Source organism: Lepisma saccharinum, chromosome 5 (genome assembly GCF_977018435.1).
Source record: "Lepisma saccharinum chromosome 5, izLepSacc3.1, whole genome shotgun sequence".
Lineage (NCBI taxonomy): Eukaryota > Metazoa > Arthropoda > Insecta > Zygentoma > Lepismatidae > Lepisma > Lepisma saccharinum.
This window is the reverse complement of record NC_139233.1, coordinates 89614012-89629592: the sequence shown is the minus strand read 5'-3', so window position 1 is coordinate 89629592 and position 15581 is coordinate 89614012. Positions and strand designations below refer to the sequence as shown.

The window sequence follows — 15581 nt, the reverse complement described above, 5'->3', positions numbered from 1 at the left end:
ATGTGGTTTTGAAGACGATGTCAAAAGATGGGTTCCAGCTCGTCTTCCAGGACTGGCAGACACGTTGGGACATGTGTATACAACTCGAAGGGGACTACTTCAAAAAAGACCATATCAACCTGGACCCTGCCTAATGTATTTCATAAGTAAGAAATTCATTCTCATTCTTTTTTGACGCCCTCATACATATAGGTTAATCAGGACTGAACCTACATTTTACAGTTGGATCCAAACCACTATGTGTCTCCACTGGGTATCGTATCCACACCTCTTGATTACAAGCCGACAACATTACCACTATACCAGTGATGCAGTGCAGTTTCCTGGGGCTCCCCTACAACTAAAACTTTGGGGGCCCCTTAGCAAAAAAAATATTGAAAATACTAAACGTACATATCATCGATGACGTCAGAGGGCAAAGGACGTACAACAGATACCTGACCTTCCCCCCTCCCACTGTAATGGTCTCAATATTCAAAGAAATACTCTTTTGGTGAATTGTTTAAAGAATAGTAAATACTCGTATTTTGCACTTTGAGGTGCAAAAACAAGTATATAACAATTATAAAATAAAATTGAAATAACTTGTCACTCTATAGCTAAAAATAAAAAATAATGTGTAACACATAAGAGGTGTGGACTATATGCAAGAAATTTGTCACAGCTCTTATTTAAATATGAAAAATCTTGGGCCTCCTTTGAAAATATTTGGTGGGAAGTTACATTTTAAATACCACACATAAGACTATCAACAGGAATATTTTACAGATATGCTGATACACTAATATGCCTCTAGTGGTAAAAGTTTATGAATTACCAAGCTTTATTGCTTATTGTGTGAAAATAGAAAACAGACTGGCCAACACCATGAACTACTTCTGTGAAATGTTATGAAAATACTAGGGAAAGTAAAAAAAATATCCGTACTTCTCACCATAACTTTCTTTAGGTTGGCCACATTGCCACCAGCGCTTGCGTGCTGAAAGGTGGTATTATTTTGGTTACGTGGCCGATGATTCATATTAATGGCTCCACTTTTCTTTCTTTTGTAATAAGAGTAAACATGGCCGTGCTGCTGGCAGTGTGCATCAAGGGAAACTGAGATCAGTGATCTGAAGCTTGTCGTGAATGATTTCGCACACAGAACTATAACTAGCAATGGTGTGCCCAGAACTTTCGAAAGGGGAGGGGGTTATGTACACTTTTTTAGTAGTTGATCCTCATTTTGCCATATTATCCTGCCTTTTTGTTTAGGAATACTGGGCCAAAGGGGAAGGGGTTATAACCCCGCCCCCTCGGGCATGTCACTGATGACTAATTTGCAGATAGCAAATCTCATCGATCGCCACCCTATGACCCATCGGTTCGTCAGAATCATGTGTCATGCTTGTTGAATATTCCCGTCAGTGGTGGAGGTTGGTGGGCGTCCTGCTCCTGCTTCGTGCTTCCCGCTTGTCTTGTTATTTTTAAACCTCTCGATCCACTCATACACACTTCTACGCGGTAGAGCAATGCCCGTATATTGAACTAAAAGCCTACGGTGAAATTCAGCCCCCGACACACCTTCGGAGCAGAGAAACAGATCATTAATCTCTGTACTACCTTGGTGCACACTGCCAGCAGAGTGGCCATGTTTACTCTGTTACAAAAGAAAGAAAAATGGAGCGATCCATATGAAATCTTGGCCACATAACCAAAAGAGTACCACCTTTCAGCACGTGAGTGCTAAAGTCCCTCGTATATTTTAAATGTCCTTCCAAAGAGCATATAATAACATTTACCTGATATGCAACTCTTTCTTGGACATGCACATATAACCCAAAAAGCAGTTACAAAATGAAAAAGCAGCAATACCATTATGAAACTATACATAATTTTCAAAAAAAGAATTCTCCCATGCAGCATTCTTGTTATACTTCGGAAGTAATCACTTAGAACTGCCTGCAATTAAGAATACATATTCATCTCAATTTTTTAGTTGTATGTACTAATCTTGAATGCATTTTACAAATAACACGGATCAATATCAATTGGAGGTGCACTATATTAATTAATATTCTATTGATTGTAGGTGTCCCACACTGTGGCCATGTGGTCTAAAGTGTCATGCTTTGGGCTCCAGCTACAGGACGCGCACAGGTTCGAGTCTCCTGGGGGAAGCTAACAACTTTTCTCCTGAGATTTCTGTCTGTGCATGGGACCGGTGGTCATGCACCATCATGCTACAAATGACTAGCGTAACCTGGTTATGGAAACTTACAACAACGATTAGGGGTTCATTGTGCTGACCACAACATTTCAGATTTAAAAAAACAATAAAATGTCATGATTGTGTACTCAATTAGAGACTGAATAGAGATACAAATAAAAGTAGACATGCAAAAAAAAAAAAAAAAAGGTGTCATGGAAGAAAATCTCAACTATCAACAGGAATATTTTACAGATATGCTGATACACTAATATGCCTCTAGTGGTCATTAATAGTAAGTTTTGGTTGGAAAAATTACCAGCAAATTTACAGATAAATAGAGATGACACTATGAGCTGATGAAGTTTAAATGAATAACACTGAACTAGATACATTGAAAAATGATAATACTGAATTGAAATTAAAAAAATATGGACATTTTTATCAGTTCTTTGTATGTTTTGATGTTAATAGCATAAGTCTCTTTATCAAGAACATATTTATGTAGTGTCATGTTACAGTTACATTGTAGAAATATCAGATTAGGGACGGCGACAGGGGTGGTCCCACCTAAAAATTCCTATGCCCACCGAATCAAATTCAATAAATATATACACTTAGGGAAATGTGAATTGTTAAAAAAAAGTGTATTATGGTGTTCACTCCATGTATATATAACTATATTACAGAAAAGTTCACATATCATTCCATAAACAGGAACAGATCCGAGGTACAGCCATGGGTACCAGAATGGCTCCATCCTATGCAAACCTCTTCATGGGCAAACTTGAGCAAGAGTTTTTGGCTACCCAACCCCTCCAACCCCTCCTCTGGCTTTGCTTCATTGACAACATCTTCATGCTCTGGACACATGGAGAACCATCCTTGTCAGCTTTCCTGGACCAACTTAACCACTTCCGTTCCCTAAAATTCACCTGGACGCACTCCCCCAACCAGATCACCTTCCTGGATGTGGACGTGCGCATCGAGGGAGGACACCTGACTACCTCCATCCACATAAAACCCACCAACCACATGCAATACCTACACTTCTCCAGCTCCCACCCATTCCACACCAAAAAAGCCATTCCATTCTCTCTGGCCCTCAGGGGACAGCGCCTGAACACTTCACCCACCTCCCGCCAGAATTATAACCTCCGCCTACACCAGGCCCTGGTTAACCGTGGATATCCCTCCATCCTGGTCACCAAGCAAATATCGCGAGCTGCCTGACATACCACTACCACCAAGAAACCTGCTGCCACCAACCCACCTGCACTCATCACCAAATATCATCCCCACCTCAACAAAATCAGGCACACACTGCACTCTCTTCTCCCAATTCTCCACAGTGATCCTGAAACCAAAAACATATTTCCCGATAAACCCAGAGTGGTTTTCAAACGCCCCCCAACCTCCAAAACATCCTGGTCCACAACACTCCTTCACCACACATCCAACACCCCCCCTGCCCATAAATGCAACCGCCCCAGGTGCAAGACCTGCCCCATCCTCATCACTTCTCACAACCTCCAGGTGCACACGGCCACTGGCAAATTTACCCTCCATCCCAAAGGGACCTGACATGCCTCAAACCTTATCTACATCCTCACCTGCAACATCTGTGGTGATTTTTACCTGGGGGAAACATCAACGGCCCTCAACCTCCACATCAATAACCACCGCTCGTCCACCCACAACCTGGACTTCACTGTCGCCGTCCACACCAACCACCACAACATCAGTTTCAACGACTGCTTCCGGGTAGCGATTATCCATCTCCTACCCCAACCAGCCAACACCTCTGTTCGCAAAAGATGGGAGAGGGCCTATATATCAGCCATGAGTGCAACCACTCCACCTGGCTTGAACAAGGCCACCCAGTAATGCCCATCCCTCCCGCCCTCCCTCCCTTCCAGCTCATCCCACACACTCACAGATTACGATGAGCCTGGTGACGAAACAGTGTTTTTTTCGTTCTACGCACCACTTCTTCTTCGATGGGGACCTGGCAACTCTGCAGTGCCCCAACTTCCAGTTCCGTCTATTTCTCCTCACACCGATGATGCTATGAAATTAGCGAAAATTTTGAATTTTTCTACTGTCCGGTGGTTCGTTGAAGAAAAGTTTTTCTCAAATAACAATCACATGTAAGTAATGGGTGGGTATAAACTAACAAGTGATGATAAAAAAATTCACTCTTAGTTTACTTGGCAACGAATTAATAACAAAAATGGTATGACAGGTAGAGTAAAAATTATTTAAATTACTTCCTTGTATCATCTGCTATCCAACAAGGTACAAATGTTGCTAACATTCAAAGTTGTGTACAAAATATAATACTCCATTCATCTTCATGTGAATGGAATCAATGAACAATACAATTAAAGAACATTACATGTCTTGCTCAAAGTGGGCACCTCCGTTACAAATGCAGGCACGCCGGTTTTTATGGACATTGGTCTTGTAACTCGTGATGTGATGGTGTCCTAGAAGTCTCAAAGCGTCAAATCGGGGAAACAAGCCAGCCAGGGAATTGGACTGCCTCGGCCAATCCATTTCTTTGGGTAATTTTCATCCAGCCAGTGTCGCACGCCCAGGCAGAAGTATGGATGGGCGCCATCAACAATAATTTGATCGAGCCATTTTTCCTGCCCCAAATCTTATGAACATTTTTTGAAGAAGGGGATGGCAATGTTGTTGGAGGATGTGCCTCTAGCTACAAGACATGACATGATTTACCAGCATGATGGCTGCCCAGCCCGTTCCCCCAATCGATTTGATGCCTTGCGACTTTTATATTTGGAGCCACATGAAAGACTTAGTTTACAAGACACCGGTAAACTCGCAAGAAGAGATCAGGGAGAGGATCTTAACAGCTGATCAACACATCAAGGACACCATCAAATTATGAGTTACGAAAGCAATGTCCGTAAAAACCTGCGTGCCTGCATTCGTAACGGAGGTGCCCACTTTGAGCAAGACGTGTAATGATCTTTAATTGTATTGTTCATTGATTCCATTCACATGAAGATGGTTGATTTGGTGTTTTAAGTCCACTTTATGCACAGTAAGGCTAATTGGGACTGGACCTACAGTTTAAAGTGGGATCCGAACCACTTGTGCCTCCACCGGGTATCGAACCCGGGACCCCTTGATTACAAGGCAACGACGCTACCACTGCACCATCGGGGAGGCCATTCACATGAAGATGAATGAAGTATTATATCTTGTACACAAATGTGAATGTTAGCAACATTTGTACCTTGTCGGATAGCAGATGACACAAGGAATTAATTTAAGTAATGTGTACGCTTCATGTCATACCAATTTTGTTATTAATATGTTGCCAAGTAAACTAAGAGTGCATTTTTTTTATCATCACTTGTAAGTTTAGACTCACCCGTTACTTACATGTGATTGTTATTTGGGAAAAACTTTTTTCAACAAACCACTTATTTGTAAGCTATCAGAAAATGCGGAAATAAATGCCATACCATGAGCAGTTTTTTCTCAATTCATCTTTTTATGTGAAAAATTGTCATTTTTTAGAAAAAAAAACAATAGAAATTCGATTATCTCGAAAACTACTAATTTTCGGATGGGGTATCATATGGTCAAATTTATTGCAAATTGTCTCTACTTTAACCCCTTTCAGGGAATACATGTAATTACAAGTCACCCTGTATATATAATTGATATATGTTGGGGGGGGGGGGCGTGTGTGCATGTAAAACTCATATATGGTCTTACATTTATTCTGCACACCCTCATTTATCAATATATAGCTTCTGCCCACCCGGTCGAAAATTTCTGCCGCCGCCTCCATATCAGATTGTTTATTCCTGACATTTAAATGTATTTCGGGGGGGGGGGCTTATTTTACATTGCCTTTCAATCTCTCTTGAGGGCCGGCAACTAAGAAAGCAGTTGACATAAATGTTCATGTCAATCATGTGAAAATCCAATGAAAGCAGTTTTCATTTCTTCACCACTGTTTGTTGTGAGGGAGCAACAAAGAGGGAGGAGAGTTTATGCACAAGTTTGGCATTTTTGTGTTATGATACACTGGTCAGGTTACAGCCTGGTAGCTTAGGCAATTGTCTATCTATTTCTATTTCAATTTGGCCAGCAAAATATGCAGAATGCAGCAGACAATAGGATTTTGCACTTTTCATTACATTTGGTTTGGCCACAGCATACTCGTTCTCCAATCACAGAAGGTTCAACTGATTCCCTAGTTGCCATTCTTTTCACATTAATCCCAATCATGAGGATCAAGGATGAATGGTGATTTGATTAAAGAGGTGAAGCAACAAACACAATGTCTTACCCAAGATTTGAACCTGCGATCTTCGGTTTTTATAGCATCTTATTCTAAGAACTCTGCAATGGAGGTACAGATAAAGTGATATAACATGTTATCAAGACCAGGATTTATACATTTGAAGCATTGTTAAGAGCTCCCCATATGTACAAGGCTCATTCAATAGCTATATAACCGAAAATATGTTGTAACAAATATTTATTACAAGCACCAAAAGAACTACAGTACTATGTTTCAACATAGTCCCATCCTAGTTCAATACATCTACGCCAGCGCTTGATAAGGGCACTGATTCCGCAGCAAAAAAATCTTTTGGATGTGTGCTTAACCACTCGTGCACCGCTGACTGGACTTCGTCGTCATTCTGGTCGGAACCTCGATCCACTTAGTGCATCTATCAGTGGGCCAAAGGTGTGGAGATCGGAAGGTGCGAGATGGGGCGAATATGGAGGTTGGGGTAAGCACTCAAACTTTAGGTCCTTGATGGTAGACAATGTGACATTGGCAGTGTGTGGTCTTGCATTGCCATGGAGCAAAAGCACACCAGTGGACACCAGACCACGTCATCTCTGCTGCCTTTACCTCCAATGGTTGCCCCAGGTACCCATTGATTTGAGGTTAGGTGAGCCCCAGAGCCACTTTATGCAGGGACAATGCTGGAGGAGTTCCGACCTTAGATCACCCACCCTCGGAATCAAACTTGGGTCTCCCACGTGGCAGTCGGATGCCCTTCCAACTAGACCACTATGAAAATTTGTCATGTAACTAGTCCTCTGTTCGATTTTATCAGATGTTTAGTTCTATCTCATATTTAATTCTACATCACAGTATTTTCGTATAGTGGTCCCTTTCAACCTTTCTTCCCAGTGGAGGCCCCTTTGCATATAGTGGCCTGGAACTAAGGCTGCTAGCCAGAGTTACAGGTTCGAATCCTGTCCTGCATATGGGTGTCCTTTGTGAATGTCACTTCATCAATTACATCATATCATCACTCATCTTCATCTCGTGATAGCCAAAATTGGCAGAAAAGGGAAGTAAAATAAACCAAATCAATCAATCAAGCAAGCTGAGGCTGCTCTCCTGGACTTCATAACGAAGTCACAACACATCCATTACTGCCATCAACTGATTGTTATGTTTAACCTTAAATTGAATGTAAATTTTAATGAGAGCCAACTACATACTTACTACTCTCAGCGTACGATTGAGGCGTAACCAGTAAAAATAATTAATGAATTCGCTATTTTCTAGTAGTGGAGCAAAAATTTCAAAAGGAAAAGTTGATAATACATCAACAAAGAAGCCTCGTGTTGATTTAAGGTAGCTGTAAAACAAAAAAAACATAAGTTAAAAGTTAATATTTAACATAAAGTATCTGATGTACAAGTACAAACATTAACTAGAAATTAAAATTTGTTTATTATGAGCAGTTGCACACCCAGGATATTTTTGGAAGAGAGCCAAACTTTGATAGAAAAAGGTGTTGTGAAGTTTTTAGGGACAAAATAGTACTAAAGTAACAACTTGCAATGTACCTGTCACTATGTAATTATATTAATTGTGAATAATTTTTTCATGAAATACCACTCTACAACTAACCATTGGCTATCAGGGTGGATAAAAATCATGATTTTTTTAAAAAAAATCATTTTTGATGATTTTAAAAGTTTAAATAGGATTTTTTATTTAAATCGAATTTTTGTATTTAAAAAATGCTTAAAATTGCTTGTGTTTTTTGGCACCGCACCTATAAATATATCTTATTTATAGAATGGATTTTTCTGATAAAAGGCCCTTCAAATACAGTATTTCAAAAGTCTGATTGAAGCAAATAACAAATTGTATGAAAATTACATTTTTCTGTTTCTGATACCGTAACATGAATCTACTATGGAAATATTTGTTGTGTGCGCTAATGATAATGTATAATTATTTCAGTAATTTTTCTTCCAGTGAAAATAAAACATTCTGGATGTACTATATAATTATAACTTAACATATTTTTATAGTCTTTGTAGCTGAATTTTGGAGGTTTTTAATGATAGTTTGCAAAATATCAACTGCCATGTTTATTTACAACTTAATCATTATGATAGGTTTAACATGATTAATATTTTATATTATTCTACACAACATTTTTGCTATTTTTGCCTATAAAAATTATTGAATTTTAAATCAAGAGAATTTTAAGTGTGTTTATGGTTTACATATTATACATTTCCTTTCGTATGAGCTTCACCCCATCAGTACACATATTTTGTTTCCTTTCTTTTTCTTTCTTAGAGCCTAATAAATGCCATTCAATGATTACAAGATTAATGTACTTTCATCAAAAGTGTTTCTGATATCTACAAATTCATTATGTACAGGGTGTATCATAAGTAATAGCGCAAACTGATACAGGTGAAAGCTAATACAATGCAGAAGCTAACCCCTCAACAACAATATATGTCCATTTAACCGGGCCAAGCAAAAAATAAAATGGTAACGAAACTGGTAAACTCAAAAAGCAAAACAAATTTAACCCAAATAAACAGTTCAAAGGCAAGGTCTTAATTTTAGGGGATAGCCATTGTCGTGATATTGCATCAAAAATATCAGAAAAAGGCAATAATTACGAAATAACTGGATATACTAAACCAGGGGCTCCACTGAATGAAGTAATGAATTCAGAGGCTTCCATGTGCAAGATCTATGGAAGCAAAGACTGTGTAATCATAATGGGTGGATCAAATGATGTCGCCAAAAATGAGGCAAAAAATGTGATACCAGTGCTAAAAAAGTGCCTTGAAAGTGTACAAAACATAAATGTCATTGTTACAGAAGTCCTACTTAGGTATGATCTCATTCCAACCTCTTGTGTAAACATGGAAATTGAAAGGGTAAACTCAAAAATCTCGAAAGTGTGCAAATTCTTCCCCACAGTAAAAATGTTGAGTGTCAATGACATTGGTAGAGACAGGCATACTACCCATGGTCAGCATTTGAACAGAAGAGGCAAAGACATTCTGTGTATATTGAGCATTAAATAGTCACCTATACTTATATCTAGATAAATTGAATCGAACAGCAAACAGTTACAAAGGAAAAATAAAAACTAATGATAGGGCAGTTCTACTTTGTTACATTATTGTTGTTATTCCTACCACTAACGGTGTCAATGTACTCTTGCACTGTGCAAAAACAATGTTCCCTTAGGAATCTTTTTAGATGTAACTTGTATACTGGCAATGACTTTATGTTTTTAAATGCATTTGGTAGCATGTTAAATAAGCGTATACCATTATATGTTACCCCTTTTTGGTAAAATGTGGTATTGTGTAATTCCATATGTAAGTCATTCTTTCTCCTGGTGTTGTAGGTGTCGTAGTCCTTATTTGCTGTGTGTGTATTTTGACAAATTTTCATGCCTGTTAGGATTTCATATAGGTATATGCATAGAACTGGCAATATATATGGATAAAACTTGCCCAGGCAATTTTGAAATATATTTTGTGATCACTTCCAATGAGTACCTCAGTAGCTTTCTAGAGCTTTCTAGTGAACTCTTCCAACTTTCAGGACCTTAAGTGAGCTGTGAGACTTCATTAGTCATTAAAAAAGTCAACTTTCTTCTTCTTCATTTAACACTAATTATTGGAAGGCACAGTGTATACATTTTATCTCCACTAAAAGCCCGTCTTTAAAAAAGAAAACAACAAAAAAAGTATCTGACAATGACAATTAGTTCTTGAGATACGATTTTTTTTGTACTTAGTAGCATGTTTGAAAAGCGTTCACTTGAAAATGCATCGGTGTGAACGAGAATACAGGCACGCGAGAGGTCCAATGGATAAAGGTTAATCTTTCCTAGAAGAGGACACATTCTTCTGGGAACCCAACACCACTGGAGTAAGCCTGAGTACATAGTGACCCATTCAGGAGAGTAAAAAATGAAAGCTATTTAAGCTTTTTTTTCTGTTCCTAAAAAAATATGCAAATTTCCTGGCTGACCAGTTTAGTACACTAACCAACTCTCTCAGCATCTTGTGTGTAGCTGGGAAAATATTACCCACAAGCAATATTACTTTTGAAGTCTGAATTACTCAAATAATTGTTTTAAAGGATGTAAATAATAATCCCTTCATTGATTAATCTAATTTTAGTGTATTTGAACATTTTTATTGTATTTCGTAATTGATAAAGATTAGTAAAAAGATGGTAAGACATGTGCACTCCACCAGGATGCAAGAATGCACACTTGGTAAATATTACCCACAAGCAAAATTATTTCTTAAGTCTGAATTTTAATTGTTTCAAAACATACTAATGTTATTTCCATGAAGATTAGGCACACAAGGAAATTTCAGTTAAAAATACAGGCTCAACCAGGATTCGAACCTGGGTCTCTGGCATACTGTGCCATTGCTCTACCACTGAGCTACCAAGCCGGCCTGGCTTCACCTTATTTTTTGTTGCCTCTGTTTTACCCAGGCTCGAGTCCTGATCGAGCTTGCATTATTTGCTGAAATTTCTATGTAACGTTATTTTGTTTAAATGTTTTTATTTATTATGCAATTGAGAAAAAAAATAACTTGTTGAAATACCAAACTGAAACGTATCTGTGTGCAAGTGAATGAAATTTATCCAGGCAGTGTTTCTAATGCCCTACGAGCAGAACTAATGAAGTCTCACAGCTCAATTAAGGTCCTGAAAGTTGAAAGAGTTCACTAGAAAGCTACCGAGAAGAGTGGTCTCAGGTACTGATTGGAAGTGATCACAAAATATAGTTCAAAATTGCCTGGGCAAGTTTTATCCATACATGCATTCTTTCATGTTAAAAATTTAAATATAGAACTTATATGTGCACTTGTAGACATCTTAATACAACTGCCATCGTGTATGTTTAACAAACATTTTTAATGTTGTCTCTAGAGGCAAAGTTAAGAACAATAAATTATAAAACTATGTATTTTCTATCGGATCCATAAAAAAGAAATGTTTTTAAAAAACAACAAAGTTTTAACTTACCGCAACATGGTTTTCTTTGGATTCGACACAATTTGTCCTTCAATACCTTCGAAAGTAGTGAAAAATTCCAAAAGTATTTTCATATAGAACAGACCATCAATGGAATAACATAATGCTAAACTAGCAGGTGATGATGAATCCAATGCCCAGTTGTACAGTATAATTATCGTACTTATGAACGAACCAGCAACGTTGATAACAATTACTCTTGATTTGTACCACTTCGATTTATGGTACAATATTCTCATCAGTTTTGACCTGAAACATGTAATGTACATATATTCTTATACATTCAAGGTATGTGCATGCACACACACACACACACACACACACACACACACACACACACACATATACATATACATATACATATAGTCTCTTATGTTTAAACTACTTTTTTATGTAACTAGGGTTGAGCCGATACCATTTTTAACCAATACTGTCACCGATTCCTACAGATACCGATATCGATTCTTGAAAATTGTAATATTAACAGTTTTTCAAAATATTGATTAACACAGAATGGTGCAGAGAAACGGCAAAATTTGAATGTGGAATTGGCAACACTGTATTGCCGGCATTTGTTCGGGACCGATGCGACATAATTGAGGAGGCTTTGCCATTTAGTAATGATGCAGCATTGGAATGGTTCGGAGCGTGCTTTTGCTGTGAAAGCTTTTTATAAGAACGGTGATAGTGTAACAGCAGCGCAAAGGGTATTTCGGCAGCATTACCAGCTAGGACGTCATGCTCGTGTCCCATCGGCTCATGCGATTACAACATGGGTGCGTAATTTCGAAGAAACCGGTTCAGCGTTGAAGAAGAAGCCCCCAGATAGAGTTCGAACAGTATGTATACCAGAGAATATTGAAGCAGTTCGAGTTGCCATTCAGAAAAGCCCTCGCCGCTCCGTTCAACAACATACATCAGCCCTACAGTGCAGTCGAAGAAGCGTACAAAGAATACCTCATGAAATGAAATTCCACCCCTATAAGTTACAGATTGTGAAGCAATTACATCCTGAAGACCCTGTGTTGCATAAGAAGTTTTGCGAATTGGTGTTGGCTAAGGTTAACGAGGATGCCAATTTCCTTAACAATTTGTGGATGTCCGACGAAGCCCATTTCCACCTTAGCGGCTATGTTAACAAACAGAATTTCCATTACTGGTCACAGGAAATTCCTTGTCAGCTTCACGAGCATCCATTACATACTAGCACCAAGGTTACAGTATCGCGTGCAGTGTCAAGTCATGGTGTTTTCAGCCCTTATTTTTTTGAAAGTGAGGAAGGCATTGCAACAACAGTGACATCAGATCGATATGTTGCTATGCTTGAAACATTCTTTGCACCGAAGTTGCACGACGCACATCTTGACACCGACAACATGTGGTTTCAGCAGGACGGAGCCATGTCACATACTGCTCGACAGTCGATGGAGGCGATTCACAAATTGTTTGGAAGGCAGATCATTTCACGTAATGGTGATATTTCATGGCCTCCGAGATCCCCTGATCTCAGTGTTTGCGATTTCTTTCTGTGGGGACATCTCAAAAGTAAAGTGTACAGCACACGTCCTGCAACCATTGCTGAACTGAAACAGAAGATTGCAGCAGAAATCACTGATATTCCTCGAGACATGATACAGCAGGCATTCCAGAGTTTCCACAGCAGACTTTCAGAATGTGTACGCCAAGATGGAACACATCTTTCTGATGTAATCTTTAAGAAGTAAAGTGACATGTAAAATGACATGTAAATGTCATAGTTAATGGCATACTATGTACATGCATATCCATCATTAGATGTATTTTTTCCTGTGATTATTCCTACATTTTACGTCAATTGAAATTTTGCCGTTTCTCTGCTCCACCCTGTATTAGTGTGTAAGTATTCCACTCTAATTACGTGCATCAATTTACCTAACTTTTGCTTTAAACTATTCAAGAATTACATCACAGTATTAAATTACATGTTAAAACCCAATTTTTTCACACAAAACTGGTGCAAAATAAAAATATCACTAGCATAATTTCCAGGATAATTAGACTCCATGGAAGTGTCATGCAGCATTTTTGCACAGCCTATGACAGATCAAAATGCCAGGAAAAATCATCCAACCAATACTTTTTGAGATCGATCCGATACCAATATCATATATCGCCATTGGTATCAGCTCAGCCCTATCGACTAAGAAATTCCAAAACCAAGAACAAAAAAGATTCAACATAGCACAAATTTAGTGGTAGAACAGCTGAAGGCTGAACCTTGTCTTTTAATTGTAACATATTCTAACATATGTATACCAGTGGCTGGCAAGAGTGCAGTGTGCACAAGATGGCTGCCCACAGTAAGCTGTGTTGCTGTATACGTACTTTGTTAATAAATAGGTTATTCAGTGAACCTTATTTGTATCTGGAATACAATATAAAATATGGCGCAGTCGCAGAAAACAGACGGATTGGGGAAGCAGACAGTTTCCGAATGAAGTAAGTTGTGCAGTTTTGACGCATAGTCTAGACTGTAAGTTCCTGGCTGGGTAAAATTCCAGTGATACCTACGTGACTTGTGAAGGCTACAAACATGGAGTTTGCAAAAGTGCCGAAGGAGTTGGTGCTCTCTGGTAATTTGTGTGAGAATTGGCATCATTGCTTTAAACAGGAGTTTCAAATTTACATGTTGGGTGCAGGCCATGAATCGAAACCCGATAATGTTAAAGTGGCTATATTACTTAATGTGATTGGCAATGACGCAGTTGAGTTATTCAACACGTTTCAGTTATCAGAGGAGGATCAACGTAATTTTGAGTGTGTACTGCAACAGTTTGAAAATTATGCAAATCCAAAAAAGAACGCAGTGGTGGAACGCTATGTTTTTAATTCTTGTACACAGGAGGAAAGTGTAAGTTTTGACAGTTTTGTCACAGATGTGAAGAAACTTGTTAAGTCTTGTAACTTTGAAGATCAGACAGATAGTGTTCTTCGTGATCACATTGTCCTTGGTGTGTCGGATAAAACTCCGCAAGAGCGAATGTTGCGAGTAGGAGGACTGACGTTAGAGAAGGCCATAGAAATGGTCCGTACTTCTGAAATTAGCAAGCAACAGGCTAGTACAATTCAAAATAGAAGTGCAGTATCACCTTCAGTAGCAACGGTAAAATTGTGTCAGGACACTTGTTCCAGTGAAGTAAATAGCAAGGGAGCCATGAAGAAATTCGGAAGAAAACAATTACTAGGAAAGGAACAAGAATTCCTGTGCAAGAAGTGCAAGAGAAAGCATAAAAAAGCATCATGTCCAGCATATGGCAAGCAGTGCAGGCAGGGTGGTGGCTATATTCATTTTGCAGTGGGATGCAAAATTAAGCAAGTGAAAAATGTGCAGATGCAACAATGAGAATTGAGCATGTCTGATAGTGAAAGTGATGTGCTAGGTGTAACATATGTAGCGAGTATTGATGGTGGCACTAAAATGAGTGCTCAAAGTGACACCAGTAAAGAATGGTTAGAAAAAGTTAAGGTAGAAAATGAAAATGTAGTATTCAAGCTGAATACAGGTGTTGAGGTCAATGTAATGCCAGGGAGAATGTTGAAACAAATCAAACCTAAGTGTAAAATGAAGGCTACAAAAATAATGCCAGAAAGTTATGGTGGCGCAAGAATTTGTCCACTTGGAATGATAAATTTAAAGTGTAGGACTAAATCTGCTAGTAGCAATTTAGATTTCATAATAATTAGAGATGAATATCGTCAGTGTAAACAAATCCTAAGTGCAAAGGCATGTGTAACACTAAATTTGGTACAAAGAGTACAGGTAGATTTGGTGTGTAATAGTGAAACAAGTGAGTTTATTCAGAGTAATCAAGATGTGTTTGAAGGTGTAGGCAAATATAGTGGCACATTAAATATAGAGGTGGATGAACAGGTAATACCAGTTGCCAGGCCCCCAAGAAGAGTTCCTCATGCAATAAGACCCAAGATGAAACAGAGTTTGGAAAAACTTGAAAAACAAGGTATAATTTGTAAAGAAGAAGATCCACAAAATTGGGTTAGTAACTTAGT

The 15581-nt window shown here is 38.5% G+C and overlaps 1 protein-coding gene and 1 non-coding gene across 3 annotated transcripts in view; both read right to left on the bottom strand.

Annotated features, from left to right (window-relative positions):
* Positions 1 to 15581, bottom strand: part of LOC145988427 (cyclic nucleotide-gated channel alpha-3-like) — a 205920-nt gene that overhangs the window by 30908 nt on the left and 159431 nt on the right. For both annotated transcript variants that reach the window (XM_083123318.1, XM_083123319.1), the window contains exons 15-16: positions 11526 to 11783; positions 7704 to 7839 (exon numbers count right to left, since the gene is read on the bottom strand). In XM_083123318.1, coding sequence (XP_082979444.1) covers positions 7704 to 7839; positions 11526 to 11783 — 394 coding nt within the window. The remainder of the gene's footprint in view (positions 1 to 7703; positions 7840 to 11525; positions 11784 to 15581) is intronic.
* On the bottom strand, positions 10875 to 10945 carry TRNAT-AGU (transfer RNA threonine (anticodon AGU)). The gene has a single exon. It is a non-coding gene; the product is annotated as a tRNA-Thr (tRNA).